Source organism: Ochotona curzoniae, unplaced genomic scaffold (genome assembly GCF_017591425.1).
Source record: "Ochotona curzoniae isolate NIBS_2020 unplaced genomic scaffold, NIBS_Ocur_1.0 contig_1302, whole genome shotgun sequence".
Classification (NCBI taxonomy): domain Eukaryota; kingdom Metazoa; phylum Chordata; class Mammalia; order Lagomorpha; family Ochotonidae; genus Ochotona; species Ochotona curzoniae.
The window spans coordinates 11378068-11403577 of NW_024465035.1; the positions used below are offsets into that span (position 1 = coordinate 11378068).

General features: G+C 40.4%; 1 protein-coding gene and 1 pseudogene across 1 annotated transcript in view; both read right to left on the bottom strand.

Annotated features, from left to right (window-relative positions):
- Nucleotides 1-362: 362 nt before the first annotated feature.
- On the bottom strand, nt 363-1311 carry LOC121146058 (annotated as a pseudogene).
- A 2141-nt stretch (nt 1312-3452) lies between these two features.
- NGLY1 (N-glycanase 1) overlaps nt 3453-25510 on the bottom strand; it is a 41734-nt gene continuing 19676 nt past the window's right edge. Inside the window, exons 5-13 of the mRNA XM_041003886.1 lie at nt 21595-21760; nt 19058-19280; nt 15877-15998; nt 14662-14807; nt 12435-12545; nt 11070-11234; nt 7356-7541; nt 4707-4884; nt 3453-4350 (exon numbers count right to left, since the gene is read on the bottom strand). Coding sequence (XP_040859820.1) covers nt 4175-4350; nt 4707-4884; nt 7356-7541; nt 11070-11234; nt 12435-12545; nt 14662-14807; nt 15877-15998; nt 19058-19280; nt 21595-21760 — 1473 coding nt within the window. The 3' untranslated portion in view covers nt 3453-4174. The remainder of the gene's footprint in view (nt 4351-4706; nt 4885-7355; nt 7542-11069; nt 11235-12434; nt 12546-14661; nt 14808-15876; nt 15999-19057; nt 19281-21594; nt 21761-25510) is intronic.

Consider the following 25510-nt stretch of genomic DNA (forward strand, 5'->3'; position numbering starts at 1 on the left):
CACCTGGGCTACCCTCATTGCTGACTCCAGAGAAAGGATCAAGAAACATACCCAGATACAGAGAAAAGGCAGGACAGCTGGTTCCTCTCATACAACAGTAGATCTTAACACTCTTTCAAGGGTGAACAGAAGAGCAGGTGGCACAGGACTGCGGGCTGAGTTCTTTTTTTTTTTTTTTCCCCAAGAAAGAAAAATTTTCAATCCTTTGAAATGTTCAAACAAGATTATGTAATAAAATAATTTTTATCAAGTTATGTATTTTATTGCAATTTCCTCTTCAAGGAGTATTCCTCCCTGACCTTAAGTGTTCAGTATGTGCATTTAACACAGAGCTGGAGAAATTGCTTTGCCTGTCCCACGGCTAGAGGAACTTCTTAGAAAGAAGTTGCTGCAATGCTACTTCCTGCACCTTTCGCTCCACTGAGGCTGATAATGTCCGGGTGGAGTCCACACTCCTGGGAGAGCCTCCTGTGCGCACATTCATTGAGGCGTCTTGTGTACTTTGCGTGGCTGAGGAAGTTTTTCCACTAAAATATCTTCCGGAATACTTCCACCTGGGAAAAGATGTAGTTGTGGCACCATTGTTCTTCTGTGAAAGGTTATGGCAGCACACCATACACAGCCACTTTGACAATTGCCACTGCATCCTCCTGGTGAAGTTCGGCAGCTGTAACTTGTTTAAATCCACCCGGGTAACCAGTAATGTGAGGCGTATACTTTGTGCTTCCATTTGTTTCTAGAATATGCAATGTGTCTTGTGTTCATTATGACAACATGATCGCCAGTCACACAGTTGATGGCATACAGGTTTTGTGGAACCCTTGGAGATTGATCGGTGCTAGGGCAGCGAGTTTTCCAGGAGGCTGCATTTTCCCATCTAAGCGATACCACATTCGGGCAGGAATGGCCCACTGCTGGGACGCCGTGAAGGAACTCAGCATACTGCCCAAATGGCCAGGTCCTCTCACCCTGGAGCAAAGCCTGGTCACACGAGGCCAAGTTCTAAGGGAAGCACCTAGGCTGCTGGAAACTCCGAGATGGACAACTAACAGACCTTTGGCCTACAGAGGGACAGTGAAGAGCGCCTGTGCTGACAGAGGGAATATGTCACCTCTTACGTGTTAGATACAAAAACGCACCAAAACAGCAGGACTACCAAGACCGTTAATTTGACCTCAGTATTATAGTAAAGCCAGATTTACTGAAATCTGCTCCCGGGAGAGGTTCTTCGGTCCGCAAGGTCCTTGGGCCACGGAAGTCACACCTGCACTGAGTGACCGCAATGGCCAGTGCTGCGCCAATCCAAAGCCAGCAGCCAAGAACTTCCTCCAGTTCTACACAGTGCAGGGTCCCATGGCTTTGGCCTGTCCTCAACTGCCTTCCTAGGCCACAAGCAGGGAGTTGAATAGGAGGTGGGGCCGCTGTGATTAGAACTGGTGCCCATATGGAACCCCGGTGTGTTCAAGGGGAGGACTTTAGCCACTAGGCCACGGCGCCAGGCCCCGAGTTGTGTATTTCTTATGCTGTGGTGCTGACAGGGCTTGATGGAAAGGTATGTGTTGTCTTCTGATTGGTCGGCTCCACTTCAATGAGTCTGGGACGGCTATTCTCGGAGGGGACCTTTGGCGCCACCTAGCGGCTCCCTTCCTGCCTGCCCCAGGCCCTCTGGGCTAACGTTATGCAATGAATGACCACTTGAGTACCACCTCTAGGACATCCTTCTCTCTGCCTCTCCACCTCCCAGGCCCCTGAGGTGGTGCGTCCTGGACACTGATGCAGTCTGACAATAAGGAGAGGCCCTCTCACTGCCCCTCTTCCCTCCCTGACTCTCCCCATCCCTCTCTGCCAGATGCTGACATGGATCTGCAAACCCCAATCCCCTCACCCCTGTAAGGATCATTAAAAAAATAATAATAATTGGTTAAAATAAATTTTTTTTTTAATTTTTTGAAAAAAATTTGAGCATGAATCAGAGATATTTCTTCAATGAAGTTTACAAAACATAAAAGGAAACAAGGATCTTCCATGTTTGTGGACTGGAAGATTTAACATCATCAAACTGTCCATAGTACCCAAAGCAATTTATATATTCAGTGTGATCCCAATCAAAACACCAGCCGCATTCTTCTCGGATCTTAAAAATCCACATGGAAGCACGCGAGACTTCAAGCAGTAAAGCAAGCTTCAAATGACAGAGACAAATGACAAGGCCAGAGGCATCCCAACAGAGTTCAAGATACACCACAGGATAGTTATAAACAAAACAGGCTGGTGTTGCCACAAAAAATAGACAGGTAGACCAATGGAACCGAACAGAAAGTCGAGAAATTAATCCACAGAGCTACAATCAGTTTATCCTCAACAAACGAGCTAAAATCAGTCCCTAGCAGGATCAGCACTTCATCAAGCGGTACTGTGAAAATTAAATCTATGCAAGCAGAAGTATGAAACAAGACCCCCTACCTTAAATCTGAAAGCAAAACCAACTCACAATGGATCAGGGATCTAAGTCGATGACCCAACCATCAAATTACTAGATGAAAACATAGTGCAAATTTGCAAGACATTGGCTTAGGCAAAGACTTCTTGAAAAAGAGGACAGAGGCAGAGGCCGTCAGGCTGGAAAGCTGCCGCACTGCAAAGGACAACGTGAAGGGAATCCCGACAGCACGGGAGAGAATATCTGCAGACCATGCAACTGATAAAGCATTACCACGCAGAACGTACACAGAGCCCCGGAGACTCAACAACAAAGCAGTCAGTCAGGAGATGTGCACAGGACGAGGACAAGCATTTCTCAAACGATAGAGTTAAGATGGCAGACGTACGGAAAAATGCTCAGGTCAGTAGCCACCAAGGGAACGCAAAGAAAAACCACAATGAGGTTTTGCTTCACCCCAGGCAGAATGTCTCAGGTCAAAAATAAGTGCCGGTGAGGATGCGAGGAAAAGGCACCCTCATCCACCGTTCATGACAATATCAACTTGAGGGATTTTTTTTTTTTTTGATGGGGGCTTAAGTTTGTGATATACTGAAAGAATGCTCATTGAAAAAATTAACAGAAAAAATAAGAAAGGAAAGAAGAGAGAGGGCAGGAACACAGGTAGGAGGGAGGGAATTATTGTTATACTCTTTAATTTGTACAAATTAAATACATGAAACTTGTTTACCCTTTGTAAATAGGAAATTGACTATAATACTTTTAAACATTGTACTGTGTTGAAGATTATTAGAAATGCCAAGCAAACCTTTTTCCAGAACTCTCCACTGAACATGATGACGGAATCCGAAGGCCTGGGGCTTTTCTCTCAGTGTTGCTTTGTTTTGTACTGCTGTTGCCCGAGACCTGCACAGGCAAGCTTAATCAACGTTCATGACACTCAACTGGAGAGATTATATGGAACATGTACAAGTTCTTGATACAGTATATAAATACTGCATAATACATGATGTTAAAGTGAAGAATATTTTATTCAGTGAGGTAGTTAAAAATAGAACTCAAAGCTAAATCATACTCAAATATTCATATATCAATGGAATTTACAATTCTGAATTTATGTTTTCATTACTCTTGTCTATTCAAGTGTCTTTCCGTGGATAGCACATACTTACCAAAGATCTGTATTTAGTCAGCATAACCATTAAAAAGTTATAAGCGAAAATAATTCATTTTATTTCTTAAATGTCTACATATATACAGTGATAAAAATTTCATGCATCATATAACTTAAGAGATATTTTCACTTTTATTAAAAATTTAAAATCTCAGGAAAATATAATCCAACCATTAATGAAGAAATTAATGGCTGCTCAATAAGCATGAGGTTATTCTCATTAGGCCATGATTTTATCATAATCATGAATAGCACTTAATAATGTATACCGCCATTTTACTTTTATAATTGTACTTACAGTCTTTAAACTTCTTCTGAAGGCAACAGCACTTTATTTCAAATAACAGTCACATATGGAGGGGAGTTTTTAATTCAAGATTTCGTTATGGCCCACAGTATAAAGATATATTTTAATGAGGGTCACATGATAAATGGCCACACCAAAAATATATGCTGGTGCAGAGTAGTAAATTGCCAACTAAGCATGCACTGAACCCACAGACTACTGTAGACCATGGTAAGTTCTTGATTATGCCAGCTCTTTTATAATATTCAGGTTCTTAAAGGTCATTGAATTTTATAATGATCTCCAAACAGTCTTCTTCATGGTCATTTGAGCTTTGTCTAAACAGCTGGGTATGTTGCCAAGCAACCTCACCATCTCCTCCAGTTAATTCTGCTTCCAAAATAACTTCAGTGGCATCAGAAAAATCATCATAGGAGTGAATATTTTTATCTGTTGGGAGAAAAATGAAGACTCAGTAATTTAAGGAGCTTAAAGAGATAGCTTCGGAATACAGTCTACATGGTCTAGCTTGTACGTTACAATCAACCTTAAAAAATACAATATTCTTTATAGAGAAAACATACCTTTGAAACTAAGAAATGATTTTTCTCCTTAACACTTATATTTCAATGTAAAAAATGAGCTTTACTATTACAATGTTTTAGATTTTTCTTGTTAATTTTTTTTTACAACGAATATGAGTAACTTTTGGTTATGAAAACATCAGAGCTAAGTTAGATTAGCAAAAGTAGTCCTTGGAGTGGGAAATGCACACACGGTGACCGATTTTCCAGGCAAATGCTTACCGCCTGCCACGTCTACCTGCGTGGCATCAGACCGCAGTTTCCACTGCACTGATCCAGTATGGAAGGTTTCACTACTTGTTTTGATGGAGATACTGTCTATTTTCAGGCCAACTGATCCACACTCAAACTTCCAGGAAATATATGCAGAAGATGATCCTTCCCTTCTTGCTAAATAGACCTACAGAGCAGAGGATGGGGAGGAAGGAGTCATCAGAAACAACCAGTGCAGAAAAGAAACGGTGAAGTCTCATGGCCATATACAAGCAGTTATGAAAACCTAGTTTTTCCCTATGGAAAAAAAAAAAAAGATTTTTGCTCAGCAAAAATCTTAACGGCCCAGCAAGTTAAGCTGCAGGCTGTTCTGCTGGCATCTCAACGGTGCCAGTTCAAGTCCTGGTTGCTCTCCTGATGAAGACCCCTGTGAATGAGCCCAGGAAAGGCAGAGGAAAGTGGCTCAAGTCTGGGCCCATCCTCCACGTGGGAGTGCTGGCTGAAGTTCCAGGCTCCAGCCTGGCCCATCCCTGTCCTCTGCAGCCACTGGGCAGTGACCGCTAGAAACATCTGTCTCTCCCTCTCCCTCAAGAACTCGCAAACAAATCAATCTTCAGCAACAACAAAGAGATCCTTGCTGCTAGCTCTTTTTTTATATATATATTTACTTACTTATTTTATTGAAAAAGCAGATTTACAGAGATGGAGAGACAGAGAGAAAGATATTTCATCTGCTGGTTCACTCCCCAAATGGCTGAAATGGCCAGAGCTTAGCTGATCCAGGACCTAATTTGTTTCTTGTCATTTGACACTAAGCTTTATAACTAGCAATGGATTCATTCAACTTTTCATAAATGATGCCTTTCATTAAAGTAGAGCTAAGCTATGCTTTTCTTGAATAGGAGTCTATTTTCTATTTTAATGGTCTTTACATCTCATTTACATTATTTAAATCCTTCTCACACAATACACCCTCTCTGGCCACGATGGTCTATTTTGAGATCTTGCAACATGCCACGTTTTTTTGTGTATTTTTCCTGTTCTTCCTTGCCCGATGAGCACCTACTCTGCTTTAGTGTCCATCTCAAATGTCACCAGCTCTGTGGAGTTTTGCCGAACTCCCGCAGCCAGAGCCAATTACTGCCATCTTGATGTTTCCATGGCAATGTGTTGATATTCTTAGTATAGCACTCTGCGTTGAGGTTAGGGTGGCTGCTTATGTTGGTTCATGTGAGATCTTAGGAGCAGGAATCGTATCTTTGTCTTTTTATTCATCTAGCTGAGAACAACGCCTGGCACAAAAGGCACTTTATAAGCATCTACTGATGAACAAATGAGTAGAGTGGACAAACATGCCACAGAGGAGCCGTGTTTCGCAGCACAGCACATCTTCCGCAACGTCTTATTTTCTCTAATAATGCTGCTGGTTAGAAAGAAACGCATCACTTTGGCTCAGCAAGGATAGACTAGTCCTCAGACAAACACAACTTCTGTTTTCTGCATGGAGAAACTATTAGGGTAAGTGTGGTCCTCCAAAAAGATACTCATTTTCTCTCATCAGCTCTATACAAATATTTCACATTTCACCCTGTTCTATTATTTAAATATACTTCTCTAGCTAGAGAAGAAAATCCCCAAATTTACAATTTTGACAATTTTACATATTATACTCTTTAATATAAAGAGATTTCCACTTTACTTATTAGATTATGTAATTAAAAAAAATTGTATATTTATGTGCTTAAGCATCAAGGTAAGCTTTGAAACAAACACTTCAATTAAAAAAAACCACAGTGACTTTGTATATCTTTTGCACATCACAATATCTTAGAACAGTGACAGCCTATATCAGATTCTCAGATACATCATTTTAACCCATTCAATGTATCTTTTTCCTTTATCCAGTGTATCTTAAACGTGAACAATTTGCCCCACTCAAATATCTTGGTAAGTTAATTATATATACCAGCTCCCTATCAGTGAATTAACTCCTATGAAAACCCATCAATAATATAATGAGCTCTGGTGAGACCATGTGAGTGACTCGAGTTCACTACAGTTATACTTCCAAGGAGCAAGGCAGCTCAAAGCCCTTTGTACTTGCTATTGGCAGAGTGATAGAAGAGTGTGTGACTCCATTTAAGGGAATGACTATGGCATTTATCTTCTATTTTTTATATTTATTTATTTTAGGATACAGCAAATAAGTAACCAGTGCTGCTGCTTAATAACTCACAATATGAAACCAAAGCCTGCTATAGGGTTAGTTGTTGGGCATTTTGGACTAAGTCCATTGTTCTCCGCAAGAGGCAACTTTAAGTAGGCAAGCAATACATGTCTGTGAAGGAATTCAACAGCAACATACTTTACATATTTAAGCAAAAAATAAAAAATCCATAAGGGTTGGTCATACACCTGATGATTTTTTCCCATGAAGGAATGAAATTCAGCTGCTTTGATGAGAACAGTTCTTGACATAAATGCAAGAATTTCCAGTGGGGCTTTGATTGCTTCCTGGGCACATGATTTCCTTTTCCAGGATAAAGGGCTATGGATAACCTTGATACGTCGGTTTTCACATCACGCACAGCTGAGAAACGAAGCCAATGTGTGCTAACCAGCGACAAGGGCTTTAAACCATTTCATGCACTAACTTACCATGTGCCAGTCTGTCTCCACTTTTCTGAATATGGATTCCGTTTTCCACACACCATTCTCCCATCCAGGAATAATCTCATTGTTATTGGAAACTCGGACATAGCTATTTTTCACAATATTATAGCAAAGATGGAGCTGTTTAGAAATCTTCTCATTTTCAGAGGGGATGAACAGGGTTTCTTTTCTCTTAAAAAGAAGGAAGAATTAATTTTTCAACATTATTGAAGATGCTAAAAAATAGAAATAATGACATACAATCATAAAAAGACTCCTCCACCCAATTGAAAACCACGAGCTGGTGATACTGGGGAGCTTAGAAAAAAATATTTTATGGATTAAATGTGATGTGATTAGAACAAAAGTTGGATGCTTGACTTCCGACTCACACTGTTGTAATTCTGTCTTTGTCCTGAATTCATTCATTGCGCCTCATCTCCCTTACCATGACCTCTTGTTTGGCCAACCTTTCCCCAAGGTGATACTCAGCTTTGACATCTCCCTTGCTCCTGCTCCTCAGAGTAGCTAACACACAAGTGACTTCTTCAATTTTGTTTGAATGCAAACTGGGATATGCCACTTTTTATTTACCTCACTCTACTGACATCTCGCTCTAGCAAGGTCCTGTATCCGTCATCCTTCAGACTTGAGCCTACAGTCATCACAGAGATTGCCCTTTGCTGATACCCTGACGGAGGAGGTTGTCTAAGGGGTATAACTTGAAAGTTTTCAAGCATGTGTGAAACTAAGAAAAAAAAATTGTAAATCCACATTTGTTTTTAATGATAAAGTAATCTGACTTTCTGAAACCACACAGTAAATCTAAAATGTGAAAGAAGATAGGTTTATTTTTGTCTTCAAGTGCCACTAACACAAGACTGCTCCCTCTTGGACACGGTGGGAACATTCCTTGGGAGCAGGTGTGTGCCATGGAGGGCAGGCGGCTAGCCAGGCTGGGTGCCATCAGCACTTCCTCCTCCCATCTGCAGACACTGACAGACATTCCCTGGAAGGCAAAATTATCCACTGCCAAAGTTCATGTTGATGTCTCACCACAGTATTTACTAGTTGACCAGGAAGCAGACAATGCTTTTTTAAACTTCAAATGTATAACAATGAATGAGCAGAGTGTGAAACACCTGAGACAGGAACCTGTGTGCGTGTGTGCGTGTGTGAGGGTTTATACATATCCTTGTGCGGAATTTAAAAAGGTAACAGTCAATGTAGAAACATGAGACTTTGCTAGTAGAATTGACTATTGCTGCCAGAAAGATGAAAAAAGTCATTATTTTTAGAAATTTCTTTTAAAATTATGAATTAAGACACAAGCATGTAACAATCCCCAATTCTTATTCTTCTGTTTTTCATTAAGATCTTTCAAGCACTGACAGAAAATCAAATGGAAATAAAACTTAAAAGCATTACCTATTTCATCAAGGAAGACTGAGCACCAAAAGGAAGAGGGAGAGTGTATGAACTGAACGTCACGTGTGCAAGTGAACACAGGAATCCCGAGCAGAGACGAATTAGCATTTCATAAAAATGTTTTACATCAACAATTAAGTCAAACATTTTCTTTTTGGGAATAACATAACCAATATTTTCTGACTTTTTCAGCTGATTGCCAAGATTTATTCCTGAAATATTTTAGAATTAACATTGTTCTGTTAATTTAAAATTGTCGACTATCTTTGAGTTGCAGGGGTGCGCTAGTGATTCATGGGGAGGATTCTTGCCTGCTACGCAGGAGGCCTGGGTCTGGTTCCCACTCAATGCAGTGCAGTGCTGTTATTTGGGCCCAGTGTTGTGCTGTTGTGCATTAAGCCTCTGCCTACAGTGCTGACATCCACGTGGGTACGGGTTTGAGTCCCAGTTCTTCCACTTCCTATTCAGCACCGTTAATGGCTAGGGAAAGTAGTAGAGGGTGGCTCAAGTCCTTGGACCTCCGCACCTACCTGGAAGACTCAGAAGAGGCTTCCGGATCCTGGCCTCAGATATGCCCAGCCTCCAGCTGCTGTGGTCATTTAGGGAGTGAACTAATAAATGGAAGACTTTCTCTTCCTCTCTCTCCTCTCCATGTATATCTGCCTTTTATATAAAAAACAAAATCTTCCAAAAAAAAAAAGGCAGAAAGATGGAGATCTCCCTTTTATTGGTCATTCCACAGATGCCTACAACAGCTGTGGCTGGGCGAGACTGAAGCCAAGAATCCAGCAGAAGGTCATCCGGGTGGCCCGTGTGGGTAGCAGAGACCAGCATTTCAGCCATGCAGGAAACTGGATCTGAAGTGGAGCCACGACGCAAGCCCAGACGAAGTGGTGTCCCAGGGAGCAGACTGACCGAGGCACCAGCCTGTCCCTCCACTTGTGGATGTTGTTTAGTAACAGATTTTTTTTTCACTCTCCCCATGACTGCGATGGCTGGAGCTGGACTGGTCCAAAGTCAGGAGCTAGGAGCTTCATTATGGCTCCCATGCGGGGGTACAGGAACCCAAGCACTTGGGCTACCTTCCTTCCCAGGGGTGTTAGCAGGGTTCTGGATAGGAAGTGGAGCAGCTGGGACTCAAGCCAGTGCCCATATGGGATCCTAGCTTCACATGTGGCATATTTAATTGTGTGTCACAGTGCCCAACTTCACCTCCCCAAATTCGCATTTTTAAAGTTTAAAGAACTTACATGCCTTAATAGAGGAAGCACATCCACACATAAAAAGAAATTAAAACCTAAATATCCATGCTTTCAACTGACAACAGCTGTGAATTAAATTAGCTCTTTTTAATTGGCTTCATTTAGATTTATGCTTGTAATTTGCACTGCATAAGCAATGATTTCAAGTATTTGTTGAATTTAGATCTTGTAGTTCTATGGCTCAACCAACACTTCTAACTTCCAGCTACAAATGATGGGATAAATTAAAAAGCATACATAAAGTTTATTGATAAATCACTAGCTTTGGACACATTTCTTTTATTGGAAAAATAAATTGTAACAATGGGAAAATCTAGCAATGGTAGTTAGAATTATCCGATATCAAAAGTGAATGGAATTACTTTCAGTAATTTTTCATTAATGTCTTCCTAAATATGTCTACTAAGCACTTTGCAGTGATTTAAGCCTAAGATCCCTAAAGGCAAAGGAAAGGCTATTACACCGTGCTCATGTCCATCACAGACGCTATCACACTGCTTGTCCCCAGGTCCCTTACAGCTACAGAAGTCACATTTCCAGGGGTTGGTGTTGTGGTGTAGCGAGTTAAGCTACCACCTGCAATGCTAGCATCCCACATGGGTACTGGTTTGAGTGCTGACACAGTAAACAGACAGAAGTAGTGTGTTTGCAAAACGTTAGAAGCCAGGTTTTAGTTAGATTTAGGGGTGCGAGGCAGTGACTAGCGAGGAACTCATGCTCATTTCTCATCAAGAACTACTTCTAATTCTAGTTAGTACTTACAGGTTGATAAATTTGAAAAATCCATGCTGTACACGTAGAATCTGTATCAGTATTTTTAACGACACTGCATTAACAATTCAGATTAAAAAATTTTAAATTTCATTTTAAAGTATTCTGTTAACTGTTACATGGAATTACATCAATTATTTGCTGCCTTCAAATGTTAAAATTAGCTTAAGGTTATGGTTAATGCTCTTTTTTTGGAAGCAAAGCATAGTATACAATGCAAGACAGTGAAAAGGTTATAATGCCAGAATAAATGAAATACCTCTAGACCCATTTCACCTCGGGCTACCCTCCAAGCGACTGACCCAGACACTCTTCCGCCGAGTTCTCCAGGTTTAGGGGTCTTGGGAGATATAAATTCCACAAGTTCTACAATTATTCTATGGAGAAGTTCTTTTCTTCTGTTTTCTGATAAAGATAGTTGCCTCTGTAAACCACGTTTTAAAAAAAAATTATAATTAGAGGATCTGAGGGGTTCATTTGTAAGCAATAATATATGTAAATATTCACATTTTAAGAGGTCTTCAAAGAAGTAACCGCTCTTTTATACATGTATTATTTGGAAACTTAAAATCATTTTACAATTTTTATGCCGAGAAATCACTTAACACCTATTTCCAACTCTCCATGACCCCAACAATCTTAGATTTTAAATGGATAAAGTAAGTTCTTTTTCTGCCACACTGCACTAGCTTATGTCACATCAAATGCCCCACCAAGAAAAACTAAGGACACACACACACACACACACACACACTCTCTCTCTCTTCAATGGGGACACAAAGCTGCCAGAATCTGAAGTGTCTAGATCCCAAGGCAGCAATGAAGCGAGCTGAAGGAACACCTGCACACTGTGCCCTCTTCCCTTTGTGGCACGTACCAGCTGTCAACAGGCAAGGGAGAGGGGTGTAGGGAGCCAAGCACAGAGCGGTGGCTAATGTGTAAAAGGGCAAACGGTAATTTTAGGCAGAAGCACACACTGCCTTCAGAAAACACACTGGGTTTCAGAATCTTCGCAGGTGAGAGGCTCCAGCAGACAGTCCAGATTTTCTGGATGGGATCTCCTTTCAGAAGAGTTCACTTCAGAAGAGCCAATTCGGGACAGACTGAAACCTCACCTTGAACCTATTTCACTGATTGGAGTAAGGTGGTCTGCCCTATGCTAATTGCCTGCCAAAAGGAAAATTAGTTTTTAATTATGAAAAAAATCCACACAAACTTTCTGTCTTGGACACCCAATTCCTCTTCTCAGAAGTTGTCCTTGTTAATAATTTCTCGTAGCTTGATCTAGAAATGCCCATACACATGTTCATAAATATCAGCATATTCAAAGCCCAGTTATTCTGATAAACAAGACAACTAACTTTGCATGTCAAATAATGGATATTCAACTGTTGTTTCACTGCAATTTGAGAAGAGACATAATTTAACTCAGAAATTGGTATTTAAAATGTATCCTCAAAATTTTCAATAGACAAAAAGTATACCTACCCAACATGTTAAAATATTCTCACTTGTAAAATAACGCCACAATTTTGAAGATGGCCAATGGATTAAAAACCTCATATTATTAAATACATAAAAATGTCAGACGTTCTATCACAAATGACAAATATCGCTCATATACCTGCTTATTAAGCCCATTAATAGTTTCTCGAAGGATGTCTTCTTTAATCTTAGTTCTTCTGGAAATTACCTCTGCATGTTTACAAGAATAGCGCCAAGTCACATCCACTACCTGAAATAAATTAATAACATAAATACTGAATAAAATTGTAACCGTTGATCATTATCTGTTAAATACAAGGAATGTATGTACTTTTTTTTTAAACACATGTACTTTTAAACTTAAAAAGCACCAAGCTTTGATATTTTAAAGCTTGTGAAGGACATTAAAGAGAAGATACTTGTTTACTTATTTTCTTATTTATTTGACAGACAGAAAGGCAAAGAGGTGGAGGGCTCCAATCCAGAGGTTCATTTCCCAAATGCCTGAGATGGCTAAAGCTGGGAGTTGGGCCCTCCATCCAGGTCCCTTCCAGGGGTGGAAGTGACCAAGCGACTTGAGTCACCTTGTTTCTCTCCCAGGTTTCACATTAGCGGACGGCGCAGTGGGAAGGTGGAGCTGGGTACTGAATTCAGGCACTCCAACACAAGACAATCTACAAAGGTGATTCCATGAAAAAACCAAGTGATAAACAACTTTACTGATTTTTTACTGCATTAAATTTGTATTACAAGATAACTTATTTTTTGACCAAAACGTAGAGATAATTTAATGAAGAAGCAATCTTTTCAACAAATGTGCTAGAAAAATTCATCACCTAAAAATCTATCCAAACCTTGTGTCACATAAAAAAAAAAAACTCAAAATGGAGCATAGAACTAAGTATATAAAACTTATAAAAGAAAACTAAGGGAAAAAAATCACTGTGGCCATGGGCTACACAAAAAATCTCTTATACACAACATCAGAAAGTATAATCTATATCACAACAAATCAATAAAAATCATTCAATAAGAGCTTGAAAAGACAAGCGTTAGTCGGGGAAAATATTCTTGCAAAGTAGAATTCTCTTAAGTGATTTACAGAACTCTGGGATGGAGGCAAGGGTTCGGTAGTGATGGGGACACTGCTTGGGATGCCTCCAGCTCCTGTTGGAGTGCCTGCATTGCGCGCTGCCTCCAAGCACCTGGAGTCTCTGCACCCTACCTGCAGGCATGGAATGAGCTCCTGGAGCTCTGGCTGTGGGTGTTGTATATTTGATTTTAAGAGAACAATAACTATTAACCAAAGATCTCATTTCATTTCAAAAACCAGAAACACAGATAAAACTCTAAAAACAAAGAAACTGACTTGCTAACAGGCAGAGAACAGCCTGGTTGCTGTGAACATTGGGAAGTGAACTAAAGGATAGGTGCTCTGCCTTTCTGATAAACAATTCTGAAAGGCAGTTTAAGTGGTTTCTTAAAGTTATCTAGGGGCTGGTTGTTAGTGCAGTTGGTAAAGTGGCCTGCAATACTGGCATCCCATTTCAGAACAAAGGTCTGAGTCCTGGTTGCTCCACTTTCAGTGTAGCTAACGTACCTAGGAAAGCAGCAGAAGTTGGTCCACGCACCTGGGATACAGCCACCCATGTAGGAGACCTAGATGGAATTCCTGGCTCCTGACTTAAGCCTGGCCCAGCTCCAGCTATGATAGTATGTGGGAAGTGGACCAACAGGTGGATGGAGATCTCTGTTTCACCCTCTCTGAAACTATTCATTTACTTGAAAGGATAACAGAGAAAACTGTTCTGTATATCAGTTCGCTCCTCAAGAGTGAACGGTTAGGTAGGGGCCAGAATCAGTTTCTTCTGGGTCTCCCAAGTACTTGCACCAACTTCTGCAGTTTTTCCCAGGTCATTAGCAGAGAGCTGGCTTGGAACTGGAACAGCTGGGATTTGAACCAGCACCCCTATAGGATGCTAGCATCACAGATAGTGGTTTTGTCAATTATGCTACAAATAAAATGTATCCACTTAAATACAATACATTGTATTCCCAGATAATCTGCAGAGAAACGTAATATATGCCCACACAATGTTTTGTGTCCCTCAACGTTCACAGCACTTAGCAAAGAACCAGAAACCACTCAAATGTCCATTAATAAGCAGGTGAATTAACAAACTATCCATGACACAATAGAATCCTGGCTGCAGTGGCAATTCCACTGTTGAATACAAATGACAAAATTGAGCAAATTATACACTTAAAAGTATGTGCACTTTGCAGGTGACTTCAACAAAACTTCACAAAACTATTAAAACTATTACACTTCTCCTTGAAAGAATATTTTTCCCTCTTACGCCTACCTCATCTTTAGAAAATGCCAGCACGTAAGAAAGCTTCTTGCCCCAGCCTATTTCATAGAGCAGTGGTTTGTCGCACACATCCTCACACGCATCGCAGTGCAACCAGCGCTGCTGCGAACAGGAGTAGACTTCAGTCCACACATGGTCTGCTCCAGTGAGAGGGGAGAGAGATGGGAAGAGCAAGGAAGAGTTATAGTTACAAAACCAGAAGGACTTTCAATAACTGCAACAACCGCTAATATCAGGATCATACAGTAAAGTAAAATTGCATGCTATCATTAGTAGAGTGAGCATTCTGTGGCACACAGACTAGGGTAGTCTTATTAAATTCCTTGTCATTTTCAAATGGTTCAAAATGTTTTTGGAGTAATCTTTAATGCACACGGTTTTAGGCTTAATTATGAGAGTGCTTTTTTTTTTTTTTTTAACAGCATCAAAACAACCAGGCTCAGTTTGGCAACACTAGGGAGTTCGTGTCACTTTTGAAACTTCAACTGTGCTCTTTCTTTGGACCCACGTGCAGTAGGCGTCACTGGAGCTCTGGCTGTGGGTGTTGTATATTTGATTTTAAGAGAACAATAACTATTAACCAAAGATCTCACTTCATTTCAAAAACCAGAAACACAGATAAAAACTCAAAGAAAATGACTTGTTAGCAGGCAGACAACAGAAACCGTTTTAAAATAAAAAAATACAAATGTCTTTTGGCTATCACATCATTTTTGAATTGCGCAACAATGATTACTAAATCTTTTGCAGAAATTTCTAATAAAAAGATCCATACAGCACATTATTGTACATGTTCCTAGTGACACAGAAACAGCATTACTATAAATACAAAGGTAAAGTATTAATAAAACATTTATGGTTCAAAGTATTAGGTACAGGGCTAGGTACATAAGAGGTTTCAAAGAGTTGGAAAATGAGTATTGTGAAAACTTAACTGGATTTCCACATTTTTGCCATCAAGATAAGTAGTTCAATTTTTCATGGACTTTTTGAAATACCCTTGTATCATAAAACTTTGATTTCTTTCTTTTGAAGAAGGAATATGATAACAACACAATCTATGAAGTCGTAGTTATTTAACTAAGGGAATATGGCAGCTCAGATGGGGACAATGTGGAAAAGTAGCAAACAAAATGATGGGCTCATACGGGAAAAGCAAACTTGTCAGTCTACACGGCCCCAAACTGCTTGTAACAGGTTCTGTACCTGTATAATCCCAAACATAGCGAGCTTCAAACCCCAAAGCTCGGCAGCACAGCGTAAAACAATTGGCCCACTCGCCACATCGCCCACATCTGGTTTCCAAAAGCTTCTCGGGGTTGTTATACCTGTTTTAAAAGAAAGAGGTAACTTTAATGATCAAAATCCAGACTTCAAGAGATAATAATCACTACCAGGTTTCTTTATGAATACTAGCTGAAGGTTCTAGAATAATACATAAAAGATGTGTGTTGGGCTCTTTGGTTAAAATGATCCAAAAAGACAAGCCTTCCAAGTATTCACATTTCTAGGAGGGAAGGAATCGATACAAGTGACTGTAATATGAGGCAAACCATACACACAAAAAGTTAGATTTCACTGTGGTGGAGTGACCGGGACGAGAAAATGCATTTGTTGGGCTTTGAAAGACAGGTAGGATTTGAACAGGCAGATTCTTCGGGACACCTGCCAAGCATCGCCCTAATGAGTGCTAGTTAGCTCACTGTACTTAGAAAAAAAACTTCAACTCTTAACGATTTTAGCTCAATTAAACTTGATTTTACTTGAGATGTGATTTTTAGTTCTGATGATTGTTTTGACTAAAAATTTATTCTTCTGAAGTATTTAAATGTGATGTTTGGTAATTTGGAAGTTGATTTTAAAACTTGCAGCATTCTTCTCAGCTACTCCAATTACAAACTGGAGAGCATCCGTTTTTGCGCGTGGTGTTGGGAAGTATCCTGAGCTGATGCAGCTAGGGAGCGAAAGCGCCCAGCACACGGGGGTGGCAGCCATGAGCTCGGGGGGTAAAGGAAACATGGCAAACTGGGCAGGAATGAACGGGCCCCGCAATCAACAGGTTAAGCAGATGTGCGTGTTTAAGCTGAGTTCAACAAATTTAGAACTCAGGCAACACAATAATTGAAAAAAATATCAAAATTTATTTAAACAGTAATAGTAGAATTAAAACACCCTGTAGGGTTTCTCTCTCTTTCTCTCTCTCTCCTTTCAGGAGGCACCCCACCTTCTGGGAGGTGCTTTCCCTGCCACCTGGTCACTTTTGCTTTGCAAATAAAACTTCTCTGCAACACAGGAAAAAAAAAATACTAAAACAACATCCTGTATACTATACGTGTGTTATATCCTCTACTGGTACCAAATCAAATGGCCTAATAGACTCTAAATAGATTCATAATCAAATCCTAAACAGAGAAGAGCTGACAGTAAAACAAGCAAATGGTAAGGAAAGTAATAATGAGTAACATTTAACATAAAGCTTCCTGTTAACCAGTGCCACTACATACTGCATTATTAGTTTACACTGAGCTGCCTAGAATCAGGACAGGTGCGCACACTCAGTCCCCCACCGCCTATGCATTTATCTTTCACTCTCTGCAAGGGCCTGTGCAAACGTACACTGGAGGAACTAACTTTAGATAATGACTGTGTATTTGATTCTGCTTATCTTACATTCTATAGATCAGAGGGCTGTTTCCAAATAAGGAACACAAGTCCAAAAGCTCCAAAATTACGTATTTAAAAAAAAATGTGGTACCTCTCCTTGCTGGAAAGTACACTAAAAGTACTGTCAAATAAAAAAATCTGACATTGGGCTTTTCAACCAGAAGATAAAAAAAAAGAAAAAAAGAACGAAAAAACTCAAAGTTCATTAGTTTTAAATTTAGAAACTCAGGGAAGGCTAGATTGGGCTGGTGACAGAATTAAAACAAACATCACCTGCCTTTATAAGAAAACAACATGACCATATTACACTGTATATATTTTAAAAGATTTACTTTTTTTTATTTGAAAGGAAAAGAGAGAGTGAGAGAAAGAGAGAGATGTTCCATTGTCTGGCTCACTCTCCTGAATGGCTGTAGCGGCGGGAGCTGGTCCAGAGCCAAGAGCTTCTGTTCGGTCTCCCATTTGGGTGCACGGGGGGTTGGATTGGGAGCGGAGCAGCTGGGACTCAAACTGATGCTTCTAGGGGATGGTCGTGCTGCAGGAAGAGGCACAATCTACTACATCATGGAGTCGGTCCCATCCTATACCATACTTTTACCTCCTATGACTATCTGATGATTAAATACATTAGATTACTTATTACTACAATGGTCACTAATTTTTCTGTGACAGTATAATCGATATTATTAAGCTTGGTGGGTCTGGCGCTGGGGTGCAGGTGTCATTGCTTCTTGCTCTGCAGAGGTCCCACACTGCAGCGCCAGTTTGAGTTTTGGTTGCTCTGCTGTCGATCTAGCACCTGCTAGTGTACCTGGGAAAGCAGTGGCAGGTGCCCATGCGACCCACGCAGAACCACAGCTGGAGCTTCATGCTCCTGCCTCCTGCTTGACCCAGAACTGGCTGTTGTAATCATCTGGGAGAGGAACCGCCAGATGAGAGATTATCCCTTCTCTCTCTCTGTTTGCATGTCACTTTGCCTTTTAAATAAATAAATCCAAATCTTTGATAATACATAGTTATCAGAAAGTAGATCATATGGTAAAAGAACAAGTTCACAGAATTTAAAATGCTATCGTTACATTCAATTTACATTATAGACTAAGGATAAATAAGCACCTTATAAAGCAGAGGTGAATATTTTAGACTCTGTCGTGATTCAACTCCATTGCTGTAGTCTGAATACATTCACAAACCATTCGTACACGGATCAACACTACTGTGTCTTAGCAAAACTTTATTTATGAAAATAGCACATGTGGTGCTGTGGTGGGGCTGGTTAAGGTGCTACACGCAATGCGGACAATCCATATGTGTGCCAGCTCAAGGCCCAGCTGCTCCACTGCCAACCCTGCTCATCGCGAATGTGTCAGAAAAAACAGCCCAAATACTTGGGCACCTGCCACCCTTATGGGTGATCTAGATGGAGTTCCGACTCCTGGCTTTGACCTGGCTCCACTACAGCCATTTGGGGAGCGAACCAATGATTAGAAGTACATTCTCTCTCTCTTTCTCTCTAGAATGCTGCCTTTCAAAAAAAAAAAAAAATAAATAAACCTTAAAAAAATACAGGGGGTAGGCTGGATTTACTCTAGCAGTCATAAATTGCTGACCTATGTTGTAAAGGAATGTATTTCTAACAAGTGAAATAAAGATAAATCCATCTAATGAGACTTTACTTCTGTTTATTACCAATGAACTCTGAACTGATTTTCCAGATACCCACCTTGGGAATCGATTGCTGAACTGGCATGCGTCACAGTAATGATCTTCTACTCTTGTTGCATCCCACCTCAACTCGTCCTCGTTAGGCACTAATGTTGAACCTCTAGGTCTCGTCTCTCCACCACATTTAGAGCATGAAACATTATTCACCCAGTGAAAAAACTCCTCTTTAAACCAGTGCAAAAGCTCCAGCAAAAGAAAGTCCTCCTCACTTGCATTAGTACCTGAGAAATTTAAAAAGAAAACCAAGTAATATCTTTAAAAAAAAGTCCATATTTTATTCTTAAATTTAGAACTCAGATAACAACATAATTGAGAAATGGTGCAAATTTACATTAAGGAGTGGATGAGTAGTAGCAACAGAGTATCCTTTCACACTTATCTAACATTCAGAAGATATGAAAGACTTTCATAAATAAGATGCAAGAAATACTGTGTGTATATTGTGAATGGGGCTAGAATGCAATGACCTGCGTCACCACACGCCCATTAATCAATCAGAGAAACATTTGAGCAGGTGTTAACAGGGGACATGCTTATGAGAATCTTCATTGCAAGAACATTTAGAAGAGAGAAAATGATGAATAATTCCATCAGTAGGGAACTGCATAGATAACACAGTATGTATACTACAGAACGTGAAGAGAGGCTGAAAACCATCTGGGATACCCTCCAAAGGAGCACACCAAGAACCTGAACATGTGCGGGATGATAAATTTCATGTGAACCCCATACAACTTACACCATTAAAAAAAATAACTATGAGTGTAAATAAAAGGAAAAATACCCGAAAAGTAAAATATCATATAATAGCTATCGGATAAGGCAGAGGAACAGAGTTGACTGGAGGGGAGAGTGGAGCTTTTCTTGTGTAGAAGGAAAGAGGAAGAGGATTTTACCCAGTGACAAGGGCAATGCGAAGACAAGGAAGGAAAGAATGATGACTAAGCAAGCTCACTCTACAATCTGGGAAACAGGCAAATACGCTGGACCACTGCCCAGATGTGCTTACGGGAGTCGTAACCAGCAAGGACACTTAGCAGGTCATGCTGACAAACTGCTCCAGTCTGAGCATGTGTGAACTAGCCTGAGAGTAAGAAGTGGAAACCTTGGAGGAGGTTTCCACAATTTTGTGCTTTTTAAAAAAAAAATTATTTATTTGAGAGTAACAGTTACAGAGAGAGAGAGAGAGAAAGATCTTCCATGAGCTGATTCACTCCCCAAATGGCTGTGATAGCCAGGGTAGGGCCAGGCCAAAGAACAGAGCTAGGAGCCAGGAGTTTCATCCAGGTCTCCCATTTTAGGTGCGGGGACCATCTGCTGCTGATTTCCCAGACACATCAGGAGGAGCTGGACTGGAGGAATTTAAAATCACTATGACTACTATATAAGGAGCTCTAATGGAATAAGTGAACAACACGCAAGAGACAGGTCACACACACAGACAGGAAAACTCTCACAGACTCTAAAAGAAATGCTAAAAGAACAACACAGGGGTCCCTCAAAACCTAAACGTGAATCTATTACATAATCAGCTATCCCATCTCTGGATATATATGGATCCAAAACCAATTAAATAAATAGCTATCAGATTATCAAAGAGATACCTGTCCTTCCATGTTTATTGCTGTATTATTCACAAAAGCTGAGACACAGAATCAACTTAGAAGTCCGTCAGTGGCTGAATGGGTAAGAAAATGAGGTATCCATGCATAATGGACTATGATTCCGCCACAAAAATAATATTCTGCTATTTGCAGCAAAATGGATGTAACTTAGAGGACATCATGTTATGTGCAGTAAGTCAAACTCAGAAAGACAAATATCACATGTAAAATGTGCCTTCAAATAAAATAAATCTTTAAAAAAATTAAGATGGTAAATTCTGTATTATGAGGATATTCAAAAGTTTATGGAAAGCAAATTAAAGTAGAATGCTTCGTTTCAAATGAATTTTGAAATTCCTCTAGTTTTTTTTTATAATATGCATTTTTCACTCATTTCTGGAAGACTCTTAATACCCTTGGATATACCATTTTTGTGGTATGTTAAGGTTAAGGATAAGTTGCCACTTGCAACCCTGGCATCCCACAGTTGAGCCCTGGCTGCTTTGCTTCTTCTACTCCTTCCTACCAATGCACTTAAGAAAGTAGAGAGGACATCAAGGGTGTTGGGGTCTTACTACCCACATGGGAGATCCAGATGGAATTCTAGACTCTTCTCTTCAGCCATTCTCAGTTGGAAGCTGGGAAGTAAACCAGTCTCCCTCCCTCTGTCATGCTTTTCCAAAAACTGTAATCAAATTGCTTTTTATTGTGTGTGTGTACACCAAAATAGCTTTTCACTCCATTTTCTATAAACTGAAGGAACCTTGTGTTTTACAATAAAATAACTGACAAAAAGGTGTGTCTACAAAATATAATGCAGTCACATATTATTGCATTTTTTAAAAATGTAGACAGAAAATACATTAAGTCAGCATTTGCTTCTGTAGTAATGACACATATGTAACCATATATCATCACGTAACCCTGCTACCTTGATCCAGTTTTCTAGCTCTAGATAACTTCTCTTGCGATTTCCTTTTTAATTCCTGGACTGGAATACAAGCCAACGCTTTCTCCTGCAGAGCAAGGTTTTCATAGAGCAGCACATGCTGGATCGTAGACTCCAGAATTTTTAGAATAGTCGAATCAGCCACAGCCTGAAAGAAAGAAAGTTAGCTTTTCACCAAATGCTGCAAAAATCAGATTTAATAATAATAATAAAAGAAACACTGTGGTGCTGTGAGTTCATAAATAATGAGAACATACAGGTTCATGGAATTAGGACAATCTACAAAATATGACATCAGGAGCTCTTACGACATAACTAGACCAAATTTATTACGACAGCATTATTTTTAGGAGACAGCTTTATCCATTTCGAAGTCTAAGACACATCTTGTCAGTTTTTTTCACGTGAATTTGGCTTCTTCCAGATAGTTACTGCTGAGTGGTGATTTTTCATTGTCTTCACGTGCCAGCCGCTTTTGCTGAGTCATTTTCTTTATCCCGCCACAGAAGCTGTGTCATGGTACAGATGCTGAGGGTCACCACTTAAGTCCCCAAGTGAAACCTGTTTACATTCCTATTTACTGATCTTTCAGGCAACTTTAGACAAGCTTCAAGGCCACATCCTAGGCATCTGATAAAACTGTCTTCAGAGGTTGCTACTTTTGGCCAAGTTTCTGTTCACTGTCTTAGAAACACTGAGTGTTGGTTCTTTGAGTCTAACGTAAGTTTAAATCCAGAGACACATTCATAAACATAGCCATTCACAAAGTTGCTCTCATTATAGTTCGCACTGTAGTTGAAGCTTGCTTTTGCTGCGTTGTTTTGAGGCTGTATTTAACAAGGATAAACGCTCGCTGAAATCTTGGATCATGACATCGCTCCGAGTGATGTATCTGACAGCTTGTCACACTTCAAATCACTATAATAAACACTATCAGCAAGAGAAGCATGCTTTTAAGGGGTCAGGAATTTTGAAAAATCCCTAAAAGAGGAAAGGCAGATATAAAGGAAAAACCAAAGAAGTATGTCCTACCAAGAGGATGCAGATGAAAAGTAAGCGAGTTTCCAGAATCATGCCACGCACAAAGGACTCACTGGATCCACAGAGCAGGAGGGATTTCAGAACACTCACTGGGAGGGGGGCTCCTGACCTTTGCAGAAGGACAGATTCCTGAAGGTTTTTCCCGCTGTCACCCTATCAACAAAGAACTCAGCTTCTGTGTGGCGAAGAGACATGCAAAGGCCACCGGAAACAAAGAGTAACCAAGTCTAGAACGATGGCTTCTGGCATAGCCAATCATGCAGCATGCCTGTCTTTGCCCACAGCTGCTTTAAGCAAATGTAGCATTCACAGAAGGGCTTGCATGAACTCTCAAGTGGGTACAGGGCCACAACCACACTTCCTGTTGAGGAGGTACATCAAATTCAGTATCAGAAAGAACTAATCTCATAGCAACAGCAGCAAATACAGAAAAGACTAAAAGAAATTATTTTCAGAGATTTGAGAGTACATACTGTAGAGAGGTTTCAAACAGCCTGCCAGGTGGCACTGTTAGGCTGAACAATGCCTTTACCACACCTAACTTACTAATACAGCTCAGTAACAGCACAGCAAGAGAACTGGCTGTTTATCCTTGTCATCACGTGACTCATAGGGAGCTGTGGCTCAATGCCACCATCCAACATCCCAACAGAGGGTCAGACACAGAGGGACGGCCTGGGAAAAGACCATAACGTCATAATGTGAGAAAAATTCTAAGTCCAACCTGTGTACACTGGTGACTATCTGTATTCAGGGGAAGACAACTACCGATCTCGGATATAAAGAAGTGAGGGCATATTGGTGCCAAACAGTAGAATACACATAGCTGAAGGGTTACTAGTCAATTGGAAGATTAAGTGAAGGTATTAGCCAAGAATGAAGTGAAACGAACAAAAAGACAGCAAAGATGAAGCCAACAGTTCTCCAACCTGGTTCACAGAAGCAATGGAAGGGAAGTGACTGTGTAAGAAAACAACAGAGAAGAAACCGAAATAAACTTTGGAGAGTTGAGAGCCAGGATAAACGGAAAATAAAAACTTGGCACATGAATGTAACAGTAACGTTAAAAACAAATCCTAATCTTTAAATGGAAAGTTATGTGCAAAGAAAAAAATTTATGTCAGATATTTACTGGAAATAATAAAGGTAAAATTTTTGAAATTCTGAGGGAAAATCAATTTGGAACCTATAATTCACATCCAGCCAACTTATATGGGAGAAGGGCAAAATAAAGATGTTTCTGACACATAGTAACATTGGAAGTATATTCCTTTCTAATGCTATGTAAAAGAATTATTACAGAAGTTAGCAAAAATAAAATAAGATAAAATATATCCTAAATAAACAGAGAAACCCATCAACAGGGTTTGGAATAAATGGATGAGTAGGAAAAAAAAAAAAGTAAAAATCAACTAGCAGAATCCGAGCTGTTTTGGTATGAATGATTACAAGTAGAAAGTTGTATCTCAAACTTGGCAGCCAGGGCTGTGTGAGCAGCGTGGCCAGGTCTCTGGGTGCGGGGCAGTGAGACCCAAGCATGACCACGACCCACTTGAACAACAAATACGAGCCCATTACTTGGACGTTTGAAAGTCAGGCACTGTAGTGAGCACTGGTGGCCGGTCCACTACGGTCTACAGAGATGGACCACTCCAAGGTCTGAGGAGAAAAGGCACTGAAGAAATGATGACAGAATCACTATGATAATTCACCGAGCCACTGTTGGGAATGTGTCATTCAGAAAAGTAATGGAGACTGAAGCAGAAAAGGATAGTAGCATCATAAATAGTCTAGAGATACAAACTAATCCCGATACAACTTTCTTCATTTACTCAGATATTTAACAATCTTTTATTTCGGTATTGGGGATATAATGGTAAGCTAAACAATTTGTTTATAAGTATTATAAAAGTTATAAAGTAAATATAGAGGTCGGTGTGGTGGAACAGCAAGCTAAGCCTCTGCCTGTGGTGCCAGTATCCCATGTAGGCACAGGTTCGTATTCTGGCTGCTCCACTTCTGATCCAGCTATCTACTGATGGCCTGAGAAGAACACTGGAGAATGGTCCAAGTCCTTGGGGCCCTGCACCCGCTGGGAGACCCTGCAGAAGTTCCTGGCTCCAGGCTTCAGACTATAGTGTCAACTCTGGCCGTTGCGGCCACTTGGTGAGTGATTCAGCAGACGGCAGGTAGCTTTTTGTGTATATTCTCTCTCCATTATACTCTTGTGGCCAGTGTACTGGCACAGCAAGTTAATCTTCCACCTGCAGTGTCAGCATCCTCTATGGGGACCGTTTCACTTACTGGCAGCTCCACTTTCAACCCATCTCCCTGCTAATGGCTTGGGAAAGCAGTGTAGGATGGCCCAAAGCCTTAGTTTGCCGTAGCCATGTGGGAGACCTGGAAGAAGCTCCTGGCTCCAGGTCAGCTCTGGCTGCAGCAGCCATTTCCAGAGTGAAGCAATGGAAGGAAGATATCTTTGTCTCATCCTCTCTTTCTGTAATTTTGACTTTCAAGTAAAATAAACAAGTCTTGAAAAGAAATAAGTAAATATATTTTTAAAGAGTTGTAAAATAAATTCACAATAATTCACAATAGGGCTTCTGAATCTAGACTGCTCCAAAGATACAACATTTGTCGTGGAAAATAAAGGACAAAGAGCTAACGGTGGGTAAGGAATAGAAAGCTGAGGTGTTTAATGCCTAAAGGACTAACAGGAGGATGACAGCGGAGAGGGGAAGCTGAAGATGAGTTGGCTTGGTAAGTAACTACCAAGTCCTGAGACCCAGGCAAGAGAATAAAATGCTTTCCGGGTATCACGGGGGTGTCACACCAAGCTGGCCCGGGACATACAGAC